General features: G+C 48.8%; 8 protein-coding genes across 8 annotated transcripts; 5 read left to right on the plus strand and 3 right to left on the minus strand.

Annotated features, from left to right (window-relative positions):
* Window positions 1-462: 462 nt before the first annotated feature.
* Window positions 463-1,448, plus strand: FVEG_03190 (hypothetical protein; the record flags this gene model as incomplete). Its single annotated transcript, XM_018890797.1, has 4 exons — window positions 463-689; window positions 840-913; window positions 969-1,156; window positions 1,209-1,448. 4 exons carry the CDS (start codon window positions 463-465, stop codon window positions 1,446-1,448), a joined length of 729 nt encoding a protein of 242 aa, XP_018747177.1.
* A 162-nt stretch (window positions 1,449-1,610) lies between these two features.
* On the plus strand, window positions 1,611-2,691 carry FVEG_03189 (hypothetical protein; the record flags this gene model as incomplete). The annotated part of the gene is made up of 2 exons (XM_018890796.1): window positions 1,611-1,775; window positions 1,846-2,691. 2 exons carry the CDS (start codon window positions 1,611-1,613, stop codon window positions 2,689-2,691), a joined length of 1,011 nt encoding a protein of 336 aa, XP_018747176.1.
* A 369-nt stretch (window positions 2,692-3,060) lies between these two features.
* FVEG_03188 (hypothetical protein) lies at window positions 3,061-5,027 on the plus strand (the record flags this gene model as incomplete). The annotated part of the gene is made up of 4 exons (XM_018890795.1): window positions 3,061-3,891; window positions 3,943-4,292; window positions 4,345-4,490; window positions 4,555-5,027. 4 exons carry the CDS (start codon window positions 3,061-3,063, stop codon window positions 5,025-5,027), a joined length of 1,800 nt encoding a protein of 599 aa, XP_018747175.1.
* Window positions 5,028-5,144: 117 nt separating this feature from the next.
* Window positions 5,145-6,497, minus strand: FVEG_03187 (alcohol dehydrogenase; the record flags this gene model as incomplete). Its single annotated transcript, XM_018890794.1, has 6 exons — window positions 5,145-5,500; window positions 5,569-5,763; window positions 5,809-5,922; window positions 5,991-6,131; window positions 6,205-6,283; window positions 6,339-6,497. The coding sequence occupies 6 exons, from the start codon at window positions 6,495-6,497 to the stop codon at window positions 5,205-5,207; spliced, it is 984 nt and encodes a 327-aa protein (XP_018747174.1). The 3' UTR covers window positions 5,145-5,204.
* A 904-nt stretch (window positions 6,498-7,401) lies between these two features.
* On the plus strand, window positions 7,402-8,261 carry FVEG_03186 (hypothetical protein; the record flags this gene model as incomplete). Its single annotated transcript, XM_018890793.1, has 4 exons — window positions 7,402-7,634; window positions 7,687-7,717; window positions 7,768-7,910; window positions 7,964-8,261. 4 exons carry the CDS (start codon window positions 7,402-7,404, stop codon window positions 8,259-8,261), a joined length of 705 nt encoding a protein of 234 aa, XP_018747173.1.
* Window positions 8,262-9,055: 794 nt separating this feature from the next.
* Window positions 9,056-10,563, plus strand: FVEG_03185 (hypothetical protein). Its single transcript, XM_018890792.1, has 3 exons — window positions 9,056-9,945; window positions 9,991-10,332; window positions 10,380-10,563. Exons 1-3 carry the CDS (start codon window positions 9,097-9,099, stop codon window positions 10,416-10,418), a joined length of 1,230 nt encoding a protein of 409 aa, XP_018747172.1. The 5' UTR covers window positions 9,056-9,096; the 3' UTR covers window positions 10,419-10,563.
* A 1,564-nt stretch (window positions 10,564-12,127) lies between these two features.
* Window positions 12,128-12,325, minus strand: FVEG_03184 (hypothetical protein; the record flags this gene model as incomplete). Its single annotated transcript, XM_018890791.1, has 2 exons — window positions 12,128-12,142; window positions 12,200-12,325. 2 exons carry the CDS (start codon window positions 12,323-12,325, stop codon window positions 12,128-12,130), a joined length of 141 nt encoding a protein of 46 aa, XP_018747171.1.
* A 642-nt stretch (window positions 12,326-12,967) lies between these two features.
* Window positions 12,968-14,993, minus strand: FVEG_03183 (benzoate 4-monooxygenase). The gene is made up of 3 exons (XM_018890790.1): window positions 14,707-14,993; window positions 14,338-14,661; window positions 12,968-14,291 (listed from the first exon to the last, which is right to left on the minus strand). Exons 2-3 carry the CDS (start codon window positions 14,643-14,645, stop codon window positions 13,058-13,060), a joined length of 1,542 nt encoding a protein of 513 aa, XP_018747170.1. The 5' UTR covers window positions 14,646-14,661; window positions 14,707-14,993; the 3' UTR covers window positions 12,968-13,057.
* Between the last annotated feature and the right edge of the window lie 892 nt (window positions 14,994-15,885).

Genomic DNA, 15,885 nt, shown 5'->3' on the forward strand with positions numbered 1-15,885 from the left:
GCATTTTTGAGGTGGTGAGGCTTCATATATCAGTGAATCAAATCGCTGCACGAAGCATTGCCACCGAAATTCTACCACATCTCTTCTAAAAATCACAAAACGATCTTAGAGATATCTCAAATACGAAATGACTTAGTAGCAGCATCCTATAGCCCGCATGGTACATTATCCGATACTCTCGGCGGTAGATGCGCCGAATTCCCTCCACTTTCCCGACCAAGGGTGCTCTAAATCAAGCCTCAGACTCTTCCTCCTCCACGAATCCGAAAAACATCCCAGCTAATGCGGGGAGATCTACCAATCGTCCGGGGCCCCAGATGCAGCATGAGCTTAAATGGTATCGTGTCGGTTGAACCACGGCACTGAGCCAGAAGATTAAACATGATACTCTCCCTATGAGTAACTCCTAATACCGGGCTTGATCGCAGGTATTTACACTCGGCATCAATGAACTTCTCAAGAATGTCGAACATTGAACGAACTACGAGCAAGGCTGACTCCATTGGAGTTGACCACAAGGAGACTATCCTAGCTGTTGAGGTTGCGGAGGAGAGCAACACAAATGTTTGGAAACTTCTTAGGAAGAATGTTCGTGTGATTATCTTCACTTGGTTCGCCAATTGCGTTGCGTTCCTTTTTGGATACGATGTTCTCGTTCAAGGAGCCATCAATGCCCTCCCTATGTTCTCGTAAGTCACCAACCTCCCAACCAGTATCTGATACAGGCTGACCATGGAGAATCACCTTTGGTTCACCTTTCGGTGAGACTGTCATCCTCCCAGCTTTATGACAAGGTCTCTGGCAAGCCTTTAGTGCAATGGGAATAATGGCTGGTACAGCAAGCAACGGTTTCTGCAGGATCGATTTGGTCGAAAGATCATGTTTGGAGTAGGAGGTGTCATCTCGGCTGTTGGTGAGTCGAGACAAGAAAATTTGAACTCAATCCGATCTAACTTGAATTTCTCTAGGAACGGCGATTACTTTTGTGTCCGGCAACCCTGAGACTGTCGAACAAAGACGCGGTGTTCTCTTGGTTGGAAAGTTCTTCATCGGTCTGGCTATGGGTGTCAGCATGTCGACATGCCAAACATATGTATCTGAGATTTCACCGCCCAAACTTCGAACTATACTTCTCGGCTTTTACCCCTTTATGATCGTGAGTACTACTATCTACCGACATACCGATGATACTAATGATACGACACTAGACTGTTGGCCAGATGATTGCCATTATGGTCGTGTTTAAGGAGGTCGCTACGATGACACACTGGGCCTTCAAGATCCCCTTCGCATCTCAGTGGGCATTCTCCGCCTACTCCGTCATCGCAGCCCTAGTCGTCCCCAAAAGCCCAGTCTACCTCGCCGGCAAGAACAAGATCGGCCAAGCTAGAAAGGCTCTGACTACTCTCGGCTGTGATAATATTGACGAACGAATCGCCATCATCTAAGCTACAATCCAACAAGAGCAGAGATTGAATACCGAGCAGCCTTCATTTTCAGAGTGCTTCGAGGGCACCAACCTGCGACGGACTCGTATCGTTGCTTTTCTCAACACTCTTCAGCAGTTTATGGGAATAACATTGGTCTCGAACTCTACCTACTTCTTCATCATGGCTGGCATGACCCCGACCTTTTCTCTTACACTGAATCAAATCGGCGTTGGTTTGAGTATGATGTGCACTCCTTTCTCTTGGGTTATCATGTCCAAGGTCGGCCGAAGATTTGCTATTCTTGCAAGCTTCGCTGTCGCTGGAACCATTTTTATTGGAATGGGTGTTGCTGGCTTCTGACCCCAGAACCAGACAGCCCTTTTTGTGGATGACTCTAAGCTGACTTGGGTCCCAGGCCTGGCTTGACCCTAGTGCTCCTCCAGACGCTCCTCAGAAGTCAGCGACTGACATGATGCTCGTCGCAAATGCATCTCTGATAGACTCTTACGATATAATGGTTCAAATCGCGGAGGACCTCGGCAATGAGGACACCTCTATCTACAAAGCGAAAGCAGCAACTGCCCGACAACAATACGCCAAGCAATACATCTCAGAGACCGGTCGCTTGACTTCAGATTCACAGACAGCTTACGCTCTAGCCATTTGCTTCAACTTACTCGTTGAACCTTCTCAGCTGATATGGGCAGGCGACCGACTCACTGAGATTGTACGAGCCAATGAGTACTGTGTCGGTACGGACTTCGCAGGAACCCCATTTGTCTGTGAAGCTTTGGCAAAGACAAATCATATGGACGTCGCGTATGGCATGCTTCTGAACAAGAAGTGCCCTTCCTGGCTCTACCAAGTGACTATGGGTGCGACAACGATTTGGGAGCGTTGGGATAGTATGCTACCCGATGGATCGATCAATCCAGGAGACATGACCAGTTTCAATCACTATGCCTACGGTGCAGTAGCTAAATTCATGGTGGAGCGCGTCGCAGGTCTGAAGCAATTGGAACCTGCGTGGACGAGATGTCGTGTAGATCCTTGCGTTGGTGGTGGTATCACAGCTGCGAGGACGTCACATTTGACACCGCATGGGAGAGTCTCGGTCTCTTGGAAGGTGGCCGATGAAGGAGAGGTACAAATGAACGTTGTCGTACCGCCATTTACGGAAATGGAGGTCGTACTCGGGAATGGCGACTCTGACGTTCAAGTCGTGGGACACGGAGAATGGTCTTTCAAGCGGCATTTGTAGTACCAGATTCATCGAAAATGACATTCAAAAGCCTCTCTAGTCTCCAAGCATGCATTTTATCGCATTTAATATGACTCAGTTCAAGCCAATTCATTGCCGACATTGCAGGGCCCCGATATGATCTGTCGTGAGGGGTTTCCGAAGGATCATCTTGGCAGCACGGAAACATATCTCCAAGCCAACTGATTCGATGCATGATCACGTAAATCTTGGTTTATAACAGAAATAACGCACTTCTATTTCCAACAAGCAACGTGAAATACCTTGGCCTTCCGACTGAAACTTGGCTTATAGCAATGAGAAACAGCTTTCCATCTGAGATCAGCTTCTCTTCCAACCATTTTCTTCGACCTCGGGACCATTTGCATCATGACCTCATCACCTCAAGCAGACGCAATTGAGCCTGCGCCAATTCATTCTCATCAGCAAACTCCCGATCATGTCGAGAAAACGACGGATACCGCCTCTATTGCTGGCTCGTTAGACCAACCAGTTGGTCCCGACATCGAAAGCAACAGCGGAACTATAGAGCTCCAAGATCAATCACAGCGTCTACCATTCTTCCGACTCATTCTTGCCTACACCTGTCTATGTTTCTGCTATTTCATCTCTTATCTAGACATGAACTCTGTCGCGACATCATTGCCCACCATTTCTGAGGCATTGGATGCTGGCCCGACTGTTACTTGGGTCGGAACGTCATACCTTCTCGGCCAGCTCTCATTTCAGCCACTTTATGGCAGAATATCCGATATCACCGGACGGAAGCCTGTCTTACTATTCTCAGTGGGCTGTATCGTAATGGGCGGTCTTCTCTGTGGCTTCGCTCGCACGCCAGTTTGGCTGTATGTCTGTCGCACAATCAGTGGCATTGGTGGGGGTGGCATTAGCTCTTCCGTGGCTATCATCGTCAGTGATCTCGTTAGTCTAAGATCACGAGGGAAATATCAAGGGTTTATTAGCCTTGCCATTGGGATCGGAGCTGCTTCTGGTCCATTTGTGGCCGCTGGGCTAATCCAACGGACCACTGGCGGATGGCGATGGGTCTTCTGGGTCCCATCGACAATGGGAGCAGTATGTTTTGTGCTTCTTCTCCTACTCTTGCCTCTGAAACCCGTTTCAGGAAGCTTCAAAGAAAAGGCTCGTAAGATTGACTGGATGGGTGTTATGGCATCAATTGCTGGTATCGTGTTGACGGTTGTGAGTATTCCGAGTATCACAATAGTTGTACCTTATTGACAGCCGACACAGATGGCCATCAACTCTGGAGGCAGCATGTGGGCCTGGAAGAATGTCAAGACTATCTCCATCCTCACCATCGGTGTCGTCATGCTGCTGGTCTTCATCATTATCGAGGCTTTCTTTGCCCGAATCCCCATAATTCCGATGAGACTGTTTAAGCAAATATCCCCAGCTGTACTCATCCTCACAGGATTCTTGCACGACTTCGCTTGGCAATCTACACAGTACTTTGTTCCTCTGTACTACCAAACTGTTCGCGGCTTCACGCCTCTGAAGAGCGCGACGCTCATTGTACCGTTCCTCCTAGCGCAAGGACTTGCTGGCGCTGCTTCGGGGCCCATCATGGCTCATTATGCGAGGTGAGCAGGCCCATGATTGTGAAGACCAATGGTCTTTCTCACTAGTCTACAGATACATGCCTATATTGCGGACTGGTTTCACAATTTGGACAATCGGCGCAGGCCTCAAGCTTCTGTTCAATGAGCACACTCATGTCGCTGTCTATGTCGTGGTTCTAGCTGTTGAAGGAGCAGGGATAGGATGGGTACATCAGCCAGGTATGTCGACTGCTTTGTTTGATCCTGGACCGGCAATCAGCCCGATTGATCAACTACAATTCAGGCCTTGTTGCTTTGCAGGCCAACTCTGCGGACGAAGATCGTGCTGTGGCAACAGGAACCCGCAACGTCTTTCGTTCCCTCGGTGGCGTTGTTGGTATCGCCGTGTCCACAGCCGCATACTATGCTACTCTCAGCAAAGCTCTTTTACAACCCAACGCGGTGCCGGAATGGCTTCGTGACCGAGTCTTGGACGGTACGTGGGCTGTTGGGGACCCCACCACTGCAGAGTTCGAAAGCGCCATCATCGATGCGCGCATGCAAGGCTTCCGAGTGATCTTCATCACCACGATACCTCTCATGGCTATATGTCTGCTGGTCAGTTTCTTAGTGGATGATATCGTGTTGAAGGGTGATACCGCTCAGGTAGGCATGACAGAAGGACGCCGGATCAGTAGCTCAATAATTACTCCCACCGTGCCTTCGGACAGCAAGAGGGATATGGGTGGGGCTGATCAGGGAAGGGCACAGGCATAAGCTTCAGTGGAAGATAAGTAAACTTTAGCGCTATTGCAGTGGAGTTGTTAGTAATGGCGTCACCATCCAACTACAACACTAGGTACTGTAGAACCATGGGTCTGTCCATATCCATTATCTGAGGAAGCTTCAAGTTATAAGTTACGATTACTATGTTGACTCTACTGATAAAACAATCTAGTGACCAACCAAAGCCTGATGAGTAGCACCATACCTATTGCCCTGGGGCTTAGCCGAATCAATAATCCTCCTCATCTCAGCCTTTTCTTCCTCAGTCAGGTCAACATCCCTCGATGCCCAATTCTCCTCCAGACGGTGCGCCTTGGTTGTGCCAGGGATAGCAATCATTCCCTGTGACGCAACCCAAGCAAGCGCGATTTGCGTCAAAGTGCATCCCTTGCGAACAGCGAGTTTCTTGATTTCCTCTACTATAGCCTTGTTCTTGTAGAAGTTTTCTCCTTGAAACTTGGGGACTGATTGACATGTTAGTAAACAGTATCGACATGCAACTGCAGTAGGATGCCGCGGTGGTGAAACGTACCTGTTCGTCGAAAGTCGTCGGGTGCGAAATCATCAGGGCTCTTGTAAGGAAAGTCATCGACGAGCCAGCCGTGGCCAAGTGGGCTGTAGGCGACGTAGGTAATTCCGAGCTCTTTCGCTGTATCGATGAGACCGTCGGTCTCGTGCAGTGTCTCAAAAGCCGAGTATTCAGCTTGGACAGCATCTATCTTTGCAACTGATACTTTTCAGTCGAGTTCACTGGGTATATCGATAAATTTACCGGAATTTGCCTTGCGCAAGGTGTTGGCGGAACATTCAGATAGGCCAATGTACTTTGTCTTTCCCTGCTTTCGGATTTCATCAAGTGCAGGAATGGATTCCTCGAGCGGAGTGTCTAGAATTCAGAGGTCAGATTAATCTTTCTTGTAGTCTTGTAGAAGCTTATGCTAAGTGAGCACATACTAGGATCAATTCGATGCAGGTAGTACAGGTCAGGGGCAAATCCAAGTCTCTCGATGGTCCCTTCGATATACTCCTTGATGTGAGATGCGGAATTGGTCACTTCGCCCTTACCAAACACATCGAAACCACACTTTGAAGCGACTGTAGTTATCATATCAAGTCAGCAAAGGTCTACGTCAAACTAAAATCGAAGTTCAAGTCTTTGTGGACTTACTAAAGACCTTGTTTCGAACGTTATGTTTCCTGATAAAATCCCCGAGAAGCTTTTCGTTGACGCCAGCCTGATATACTACCTGTTGGGGAAGTCAGTATATCCGTGCCATCTGATACTCCTTTACTTGAACATACAGCTGTATCCCAGAAGGTGCAGCCTAACTCAATAGCTTTGAGCAAGACTGGTTCGGCCTCCTCGAGACTCAGGTTAGAGCCGAGACCAAAGCTCATGCCCATTGCTCCAAAGCCAGGCGATGGGACAGTTATGTCGCCGAAGGGAATAGTCTTGACCATTGTGAATGAAATAGTAGTGGTTTTGAAAGTGAGATATGAGGAATTGCTGTCAGAATACGGCTGTGGGCTTGTTCGAGTGATGGTTCAATGCAAAGTTCTTTGGGAGCCTTTGCTCTCTATTAATACTCATCGGACCATGATAAAGTCTCCCATCTTCAATGAGGCTACGGACTTAACAGTAAACTCCATCAGGACATAAACGAAGCAACCCACAATGACGATGTACAACCATCGAGAACCCATGGTGGGGCCTTCGGTCCTCGGAATAAGCCAGTCGCATAAGGTTTAAAGATCTGATCAAGCGGAATCTTGTTGCCTCTAAAATCCGTGGATGCGACTGGAGGATAAGCCACTTGCATTAGCGCCGCCATACAGGTCGGATCAGCTCTCGCTTGCTGAGACTTTCTGGGTCTATACGCGGATAGATATATGAAAGTTCAACCAGCGGCGGTACATGCACTCGGCTTATTGGGCTAATCCTCGGCTTGAAGCTAAAGCTATGATTCGAATCACTTACCTCGTGAGATGGTAAAATGAAGAAGCATATAAACAGTGGCATATACTGCCATCCGAAAGTTGTCACACAGTATTTTTCACCAATAGCCATTCAGGAACAATTTATTAAATTCATTTCTATCACTATGATGTCTGAAATGAGATATGTCCGGTAAGCATCTTACGATTCCCTCTATTCCTTGAAATGCCACCTAACCCAGCTTTCAGAGTCGGCAAGTCCGGTCTCAAAGTTTCACAGATCATCCTAGGATGCATGAGTTTCGGCGACAAAAACTGACAACCCTGGCTTCTCAACAAAGACGAAGCTCTCCCCATCCTCAAGTATGCCTTTGACAAGGGCATCAATACCTGAGATATCGCCGATATATACTCGAATAGAGAGTCAGAGATGATCCTCGGCGAGGCTATCAAGCACTATAATGTTCCCCGCTTCAAGTTGGTCATTTCTAAGTGCTTCCAGTTTGTCGATGAGGACAAGGGCCCTATAGATCCCGCAACTCTCACCAGTAACGATAGTCCTCGCGTCAACAGAGTTGGTCTCTCTCGAAAGCATATCCTTGACGCGGTGGACCAGAGCGTCGAACGATTGGGAACCTACATTGCAGATCCACAGGATGGATCGTGATGTTGCTCCGGAGGAGATTAAGAAAGCACTCATTGATGTATTCGAAAGTGGAAAGGTTCGCTACATTGGTGCCAGCTCAGTGTGTTGACCTCCCCCATATTATTATAGGAAAAGCTAACGGCCGAGAAGATGGCAGCCTGGGGGTTTCAAATACTCCAGAACGTCGCCCATCAAAACGGATGGCATAAGTTCATCTCCATGCAAGGTCTATATAGCCTTCTCCGCCGCGAAGAAGAGAGAAATGAATCCTTACTGCAGCTACACTGGCGTCGGTCTGTTGCCCTGGCCCCCCTTGCCGCAGGAGTTCTTGCACACTCTTGGACAGATGGAACAGATACTCGAGAGCAGAAGTATCCCTTCCTAAGCTTTTGTTCCGCGGCGAGGACCAAAATACCCATCGAGCCCTCGTTGACCGTGTTGAGGAGTTCGCTCAGAGGAAGGGTGTCGAGATGGCTCAGATCGCGGAATCTTGGCTGATTGCAAAGGGATGCATGCCTATCTGCGGTTTGGAGAGTGAAGAAAGAATTGATCAGGCAGTGGGAGCAGTTCAGGTTAAACTGAGCGATGAGGAGATGAAGTATCTCGAAGAGCTTTATGTTCCCAAGGTGTCATTCCCTTTCTGAATGGACATCAAGACTTCTGAATATATGGAAGTGAAGCTCTCTCCATTCATCTCTCAAAATAATATGTGGAAATTCTATCACAGTCCTCACGAACTCAATGACGTCTGTTATTCGTGTACAATAGGATGCCTAAAGGTTGTATGTCGAGAGGAAAAGGAATCGGGCCAAAGACCTGCCGCATTAAATTGATTTTTAATCATTTTCTAGCCAATTGAAAAGAAAGAAAAAAAAAAAAGATCAGCCTTTGGAAGCAACTTAGATCGCATGATTAATGTTGCGAAGTGATCAGATCAAGTTTAGCTTCCGAGCTGCCAATCAAGGCTTTGCGCCTCATCTTCTTTCATGGCTGAGCAAAAAACAGCAAGATATCGAATCGCGACATTGAAATGTTTCTTCAATAAGATGAAAAGGCCTTAGATACACTCGGTATACTCTACATCAATTATTTACTATGAGTCAAATTCTTGTTAACCAGGGATGCCGACGGGTCGACAGCTGAGGTTCTGCGCAGGCTGTCATGTAAGCGTAAGCACCTAATTATATCAACACCATAACAAGATCAGAAACTTCTCCAAGTTTACATATCATCAGCTAAACACTTTTCAATAATTCCGATTTAAGCCATGAGCGGATCAATTGAATCGCCAAAGGAAATGGAACCGGAGCAAAGACTCGCCGAGTCCACTGGAGATATTTCTCCTTTGGGCAATAGTCCACTCCCGCCACGGACACGGGCCTCGGCTCGACGACTAATACAATAAGGCGAGATTTTCATATTTAACAACATGAGTTCACGCGAATTTCACCTCACAGGCCATACACACAAATCGACATCATGACAGACTTACTCGTTTCAAAGCCTCTTGAGCTACCATGCGGCCTCACGCTGCCCAACCGCCTCGTCAAGGCAGCCCTCGCTGAGGAAATGGCTGATCGCCAAAACCTCCCTACAACAGAGCAGATGGAACGCACATACGGTGCCTGGGCTGACGGAGGTTGGGGCATGATCTTGACTGGAAATGTTCAGATTGACGATCGCTACCTCGGTGGATTTTCTGATTGCTCCATCAATGGGAAGCTGCCAGAAGAAAAGGTCCTTGAGGCGTATAAGAAATTCGTTAGTGTCTGTCGAAGAAAGGGGGCGCCAACGATCATGCAAATCAACCATCCCGGTCGACAATCGCCCATTGGAGCTGGCAGCAAATCATTCTTGGCTAAGAATATCGCCCCGAGTGCTGTTCCGCTTGATATGGGGAACGACATTATTTCAAAGATCGTGACGACCTTTGTCTTTGGTTGTCCAAAGGAGATGACCCTCGAGGACATTGATGATGTTGTGAAGCGGTTCGCCAATACAGCCCGAATTGCAGCGGCAGCCGGTTTTGATGGAGTTGAGATTCACGCCGCTCACGGATATCTCCTTTCACAGTTCCTGTCTGCAAAGTCTAACAAGCGAACGGATGCATATGGAGGATCAGCGGCAGCCAGGGCAAAGATCATTGTCGATGTTGTAAAGGCGATCCGAGCAGCAACGCCAGCGAACTTTTGTGTCGGCCTTAAAATGAATTCTGCAGACCACCAGTCTCCCACTGAACTTCAAGAGTGTCTGGAGCAGATTGCTCTGATCACGGAGGTTGGTTTGGACTTTTTAGAAGTCAGTGGCGGAAGCTATGAGAACCCAACTGTAAGTCAGACAACAGAATTTTTGAGGCCTTTCTAACATGATCAGATGTTTACCGGAACTGGTGAGAAGAAAGCCGCCAGTACAGCTGCGCGAGAGTCCTTCTTCCTCGAATTCGCCCACGAGGTTCGTGCTAAGTTTCCAAAGGTGCTCTTGATGGTCACTGGCGGATTCCGCACGCGAGCGGGTATAGAAGACGCCTTAAGTCAAGGTGCTTGCGATCTTATTGGAATCGGCAGGCCTTCGATCATCAACCCTTCTCTACCGGCGAGTATCATTTTGAACAAGGAGGTCAAGACTGAGGATGCGAAGCTCTATGCGAAGAGAATTCATACGCCTTGGATTCTGAAGCAGATTGGACCCAAGAGTGTTGGATCCGGTGTTGAAATTGTGAGTCATTCTTGAGATAATCTGGAGATAAGGCTAACACTTCTCAGACATGGTACAGGAATCAACTGCAGTCTATTGGAAAGTGAGGGCAAGATCGCGCTTTGGAGTTGTTGATTTCTCTGGATTTAGGATATCCCAAGGCCGCGCTGGACATTTTTGGTGCACAGTGACATTGCAGAATAATTCCCGGTGCTTGAGCTTGATTAGAACAATAGACTTGTTGTCCCGTGATCTCCATAATTCGGTGGTTCATGCAAAGGCAGTGCATAAAGGAATAGAAAGAGACAGACAAGGCTGCGATTGGGCCAATGTATCACGTGGCTATCGCAGTCAAGCTTTTCTACGGCCAATGAAAACGCAAGGCTGAGAAATAAAGATGTGGGTCTCCCGCCCCGCCCACGATCCGAGCTGTGCGACCGGGAGCAAAAAGTCAACACGAAATCATCGTGAGAATAACAAAACGATGAGGATATGATATTAACGGGCATGCTCCAGAATTGAACGAGATGTGAAAAGTCACGTGATCTGCCGGTATCCACGCTCTGTTACATGCGTGCGGCCAAAAATTTACCTCACCGACATTTCCTGCTGCAACTGCTGTTGCAGGTTTCATTTTCAAGTAAGCCCCACTGGCTTACCACGAACCTTCATTGACAATGGGGCTGAACTATTTGTTGCACCAGATTCTCTTGGAAATGTATCTACCTCAGGTGCGACTGGTTTACTTTCTACCACATTTTCACAGCAATATCCAGCACCGATGGCTTCCTCAATGATCTCTCAGCACCCTCACGGGTCTCCCTTCACTGCTGCTTCGCTCCGGTCAACGGTTCACGCAAACTGGCTTTTGCTCGATTATGACATTGCTGACTGGGTTTCTGAGATACATACACTTGAGTTTAGCTGAATTTGAGACATGGCTGCCTCAAATCCGCATCTGGATCCTCATCGAAGGTCCAGGTAACGCAACTATTGCTTCCATGCAACTCATGTTCCTCAACATCAGATCACGAGTTTAAAAGGTCTTTCAAGTCAAGTTGGCCATCTTCCAGGATTAATAAGAGTAAAGTGGATATTGAGGGTTGCCGATGATTCAAAAATGAGGAGCATCCTCTGCCAAAAATGTTACAAAACAATGGTGAAGGGCAATGAGCGGAACATAAACCGCAAGAAAGCAATCCAGAGAGCAACATCACGCTCCAACCTCTTGGTTTCGGTAAATTTTACTACCACCAACTGAAGTTCGTCAAGCAAAATTAGTTTAAAATAATTCAGTTGTTATGAGTGTTGCCACTGCGACTGCTGGCAATCGGTTCGGCCATTGTTGGTGAGCCTGGCTCCTGTTTACTTCGATATTCGTTAGACGCACTCTCACAAGACGCATTTCTAGCACCAAATTGACAACCAGAATCATGGCTTTTTTTTCTGTAACCTGTGATTATTGTATGCACCATGTAATTACCGTCCATACAATCATCACTAGCATAAGTAATGTCTATTCATATTCCCAGTCCAGCTCGTCCAACCCCAACCCAGAACCATCAATAGCCATCCGTCTCAACTCTCAGGTGACTCCAATACCACTGAGGGTAGTCACTCGTCGTTTTTCCCTCTTTAGCGGGCATAATGACAGTGATTCTCGGGCCTGTCGCTCGCCATGAACTCAAGGGGAAGCAGGGTGGGAAAAGGCCCTCAAAGGGTAGACGAAGTCCGTGACTGTTGTTGGGGAGAGGGAAGAAAGTCTTGGCCGCAACTGAGGGCTCGGGTAGCCAGCAGCTGTTGATATTGCGCATCCTCAATTAATGGGGGCCTGGGGATTGGACTGATCAGTCACGTACGCATATGTGAGGCTCAATGAATGCCTCACCTGTTTTTGAGAGGCAGAGCCGCGCTCATCATGGACAGTTTGACAGTTTGTCAGTTTGAGAATTGAGAGGTTCTCAGAGTTACTAGCGGAGTTGTCGATGTCAATGCAAAGGAGCCCGTAGGTCATGGCCCGAGGCGTGGGCTGTCAGGTGACATATGCCTATGTAAAGCGTGCGTGGTCTGCAAATTGTTAGCCAACCCAGCGTCTCCAGTGCTTTCGGGTAAATTAAATCACATACCACGGGTTTTGGTGTTTCCTCAGCAAGGGCAAGTGGCCGCCACAGCTCCCGGGAGAGCTATCAAAGGAGAGGCGAAGCCAAAACATCAATTCGCTCTCAAAAAAAAAAAAATACCGGGGCGCCAAAAAGAAGAGCACCGTCTAAGGCGAGGACGGCGAGAGTGCTTAGCTCTTGGGGACGGTTGAGGAGGAGGAGGGTGTCTCCTCGACGGGTCAGCCAAGTTCCAGGCCCGACTGGCTCCCCTTCATCGGGGGAGCCTTTCTGCGCCGCGTCTACGTCGGCTTGGGTCGCTGTCCCTCCTGGAAGGCCTGAACCCTTGCGAGTCAGGTACCGTTCCAGGAGGGCGGGCGCACGTTGGGGTCCATGATGTTGTTGATGGTGATGTTGGTGATGGTTACATTTTGAGCATCACAGAATGAGAATGGAAGTTATGGCGCGGCCCAATGCAGTACCCACTTTTCATGATTTCATGAAGGGATTGGGTGATTCACAGAGGTGAAATTGGGGACTTCAGACACCGCGGCCATCAGATCTGCGATGTACGCCAATGGGCAAAAATACGAGTGGCATTGATCAAAGATCATTACATCGTACAGTCTCTAAAATGAGCAACAGCCAATCTACCTCATCTTCAAAGCAATATCCAACCCCAACGGCTTCCTCAAGAACCCCTCCCGCGTCTCCATAACCTCCTGCTTCAACTCAGGCGTGTATCTCCTCGCCCACGTCGCCGCGATCAACTTCATCTCCATCTCCGCAACATTCCTCCCCACACACGCTCTCGGCCCGTGACTAAACGGATTGAACGCAGTCTTTTGCAGCTCATTAAGACTATCCCAGCGCTCCGGCTTAAAGTCGTCTGCGTCAGGACCCCAGATCTCCTTTGAGTGATGCAGCGTGTACGTCGGCACGCTGAGCACGCTGCCCGGCGGGAAATAATGGCCCTTGATCGTGACGCCGGGGGAGTTGTCGGGGATTTGGCGCGGGAGCCCGATGCCGGATGTTGAATGGTAGCGGAGGGTTTCGCTGATTACGTTGTTGAGGTACGTTAGGTCGCGGACCATGTCGTATGTAGGGACTGAGACATCAGCGGGGATCGCCTCGTCGAGCTCGGCCTGCAGTTTCTCGAGAACGCCGGGTGTTCGTGTGACGTGGTATAGTAAAGCGCATGATGAATTGGACGTGGTGTCGCTGCCGGCGATGAGCTGCGTCAAGGCTTCGGCTGTCAATTCCTCGCGACCCAACGGCTCACCCTTCTCATCTCTGCCTTCCATGAGACGCGCGAGGAGATCCTTTCTCTCAACGGATGGCGGGTTATCCAATCTGGCCTTGACTCGCGCGATCGCAATACCAGCGAGGTTCTTGACTGCGTTGAGGCCGTTGCTGAAAAACGGATCGGGCAACCATTGCGCATACGGCTTCAATTGCGGCCAGCATCCCAACGTCGCGCTGACCTCACCTCTTCTGTTCAGAATCTCAATAGCGGAAGCATAAATAGGCGCGCTATCGGGCGTCGCTCGAACTTCGGCTACGTCGGCGCCATTTGCGAGCATGCCAAAGGGTACACCGAACGCGAGGTCGCCGATGACATCGAATGCGAGGTAGTTGAACCACGGGAGACAATCAATAAGCGCTTGTCGCTTTCCATTTTTGTCGGTCGTCTGACCTGATGCGACAAGTTTATCGAGCTGTTTGACGAAGAGTTCAAGGTTGGCGTGGATGTACGGCTCAAATTGGCTGATTGACTTGGCCGAGAAGACGTGAGAGATGAGCTTGCGCTTTCGTGTATGCTCAGCGCGATCGCGTGTATTAAAAAGACCTCGTCGAATTGAGACAAATGCATCGTAGAAATCACTACCATTCATTAGTTGTGAGAAGACGTGAAGAGCAGGATACTCACGACTTCAAGAAGCCGTTTCCGTGGCCGTAGATGGTGGCGATTGCGTCAGGATCCGCGATGGAAGTGTGGTTAGGCTGGATTCGTACTACAGGACCCAATCTCTTGTGAATCCCATCCACGACGCGATATCGTTCACCACGCCTGCACACGTAGAGAAGCCACAGATTCGTGAACTGCGCTGGGAAAGGCGCCGGGATGTCTCTCAGATGGCCGTAGGTCACAAAGTATGAGTAGAGATACGTCGCGATGAGGACACCTGTGGCGATGGGGATTGACCACCAGGTGAAGAGGATGTCGACAACAGCCATGGCGACGATTGCGATGCTGCTGATGGTTAGCTCTGCTCATACTACTGCCGCATACGCTCACCTTTGGTAGCTCAAGCGTGAGTATTAAGACAGCGCAACACTCGGCCGATCAATTGGAGCTGTAGAAAAGTATTTAAGCAATTGAATCGCCCCGCGGACGGAAGAATCAAGTCACACAACTCCAAACTTCCGCGTGCTGGGCTAGCTAAACCTACGCTCGCCCCCGCATCTCGTTCGGCTTGTCTGGATCGGTAGTTGATTGAAGATGGAGATATTTACGAAAGCTTACCCGGGATCCAATGACGTTTCTTCAATTTAAACTTAGTCAAGGTTGAGGGTTTCGTCATCGGCCTCCGAAAACGCCGATATCCTATACCCTGTTGCTGTCAATGAGCTAGAGTGCAAAGAGCGTTGGGTGGTCAATGTGGGTTCGCGATGTTTGGAGCTACCCTATGGCGGCAATATGATTGATGAAGATTGACGTAAGACCATGAATTGGACGCGTTCTAGATTGTAACTCAGGATCTAAAGGAATCTATGTTTATGAGAAATAATTTGGCCTCATAGTATCATATTTTCAAGTGTTGAAATGGAAGATCGGTACGTGATAGAGATCCCCGGGCAAACTCAGCACTTTGTGATATGAGCTTCATGTGCATTTCCACCTCTGTAGTTTCTATGCGCTCGACTTTGTTCGAATCTCGTTCAAGTTCCGAACACGCAATTGACAACGAATGCCTACCATTGTTTCGCACAATGCTACAGCAGCAGCCTCAAAGCTCTTCACCCGAGGCTCACAGTGCTGGATCTCTGCCAAGTTGATGCCCCGCCTCAAGCAGAAACACGATCGACTTGGCTCTGTTTACAGTCCCTCAACCAAAAGTCGCGTGCTACTCTACCTTTTCTGAGCATTCAATTCTCTTCCAATGGCACCCAAAAATAAAGATGGAAATGAAACAGCTGACGCAGTTGACACCTGCACCGCCCATCAATTGACCATGGAAACCGTGCGATCCGAACAACCGATAACCGCTGTCAAGCACAAGCCATGGTGGGGTTTCACTCAGATCTCAGCTCCATCATATACATACGGTGAAGAATAAGGGACCTCATGTTTTGGCGCTCGTAAAAACAGTCCAGCCAAGCTGACATTTCTGAAACCAGGTCGTCAGCTGTGCAGACGCAGCCCGCCGGAAGAGAGCACAGCCGGCTTGGTTCTCTACCAAAATCCCACTGAAAC

The sequence above is a fragment of the Fusarium verticillioides genome, chromosome 5 (genome assembly GCF_000149555.1).
Source record: "Fusarium verticillioides 7600 chromosome 5, whole genome shotgun sequence".
Lineage (NCBI taxonomy): Eukaryota > Fungi > Ascomycota > Sordariomycetes > Hypocreales > Nectriaceae > Fusarium > Fusarium verticillioides.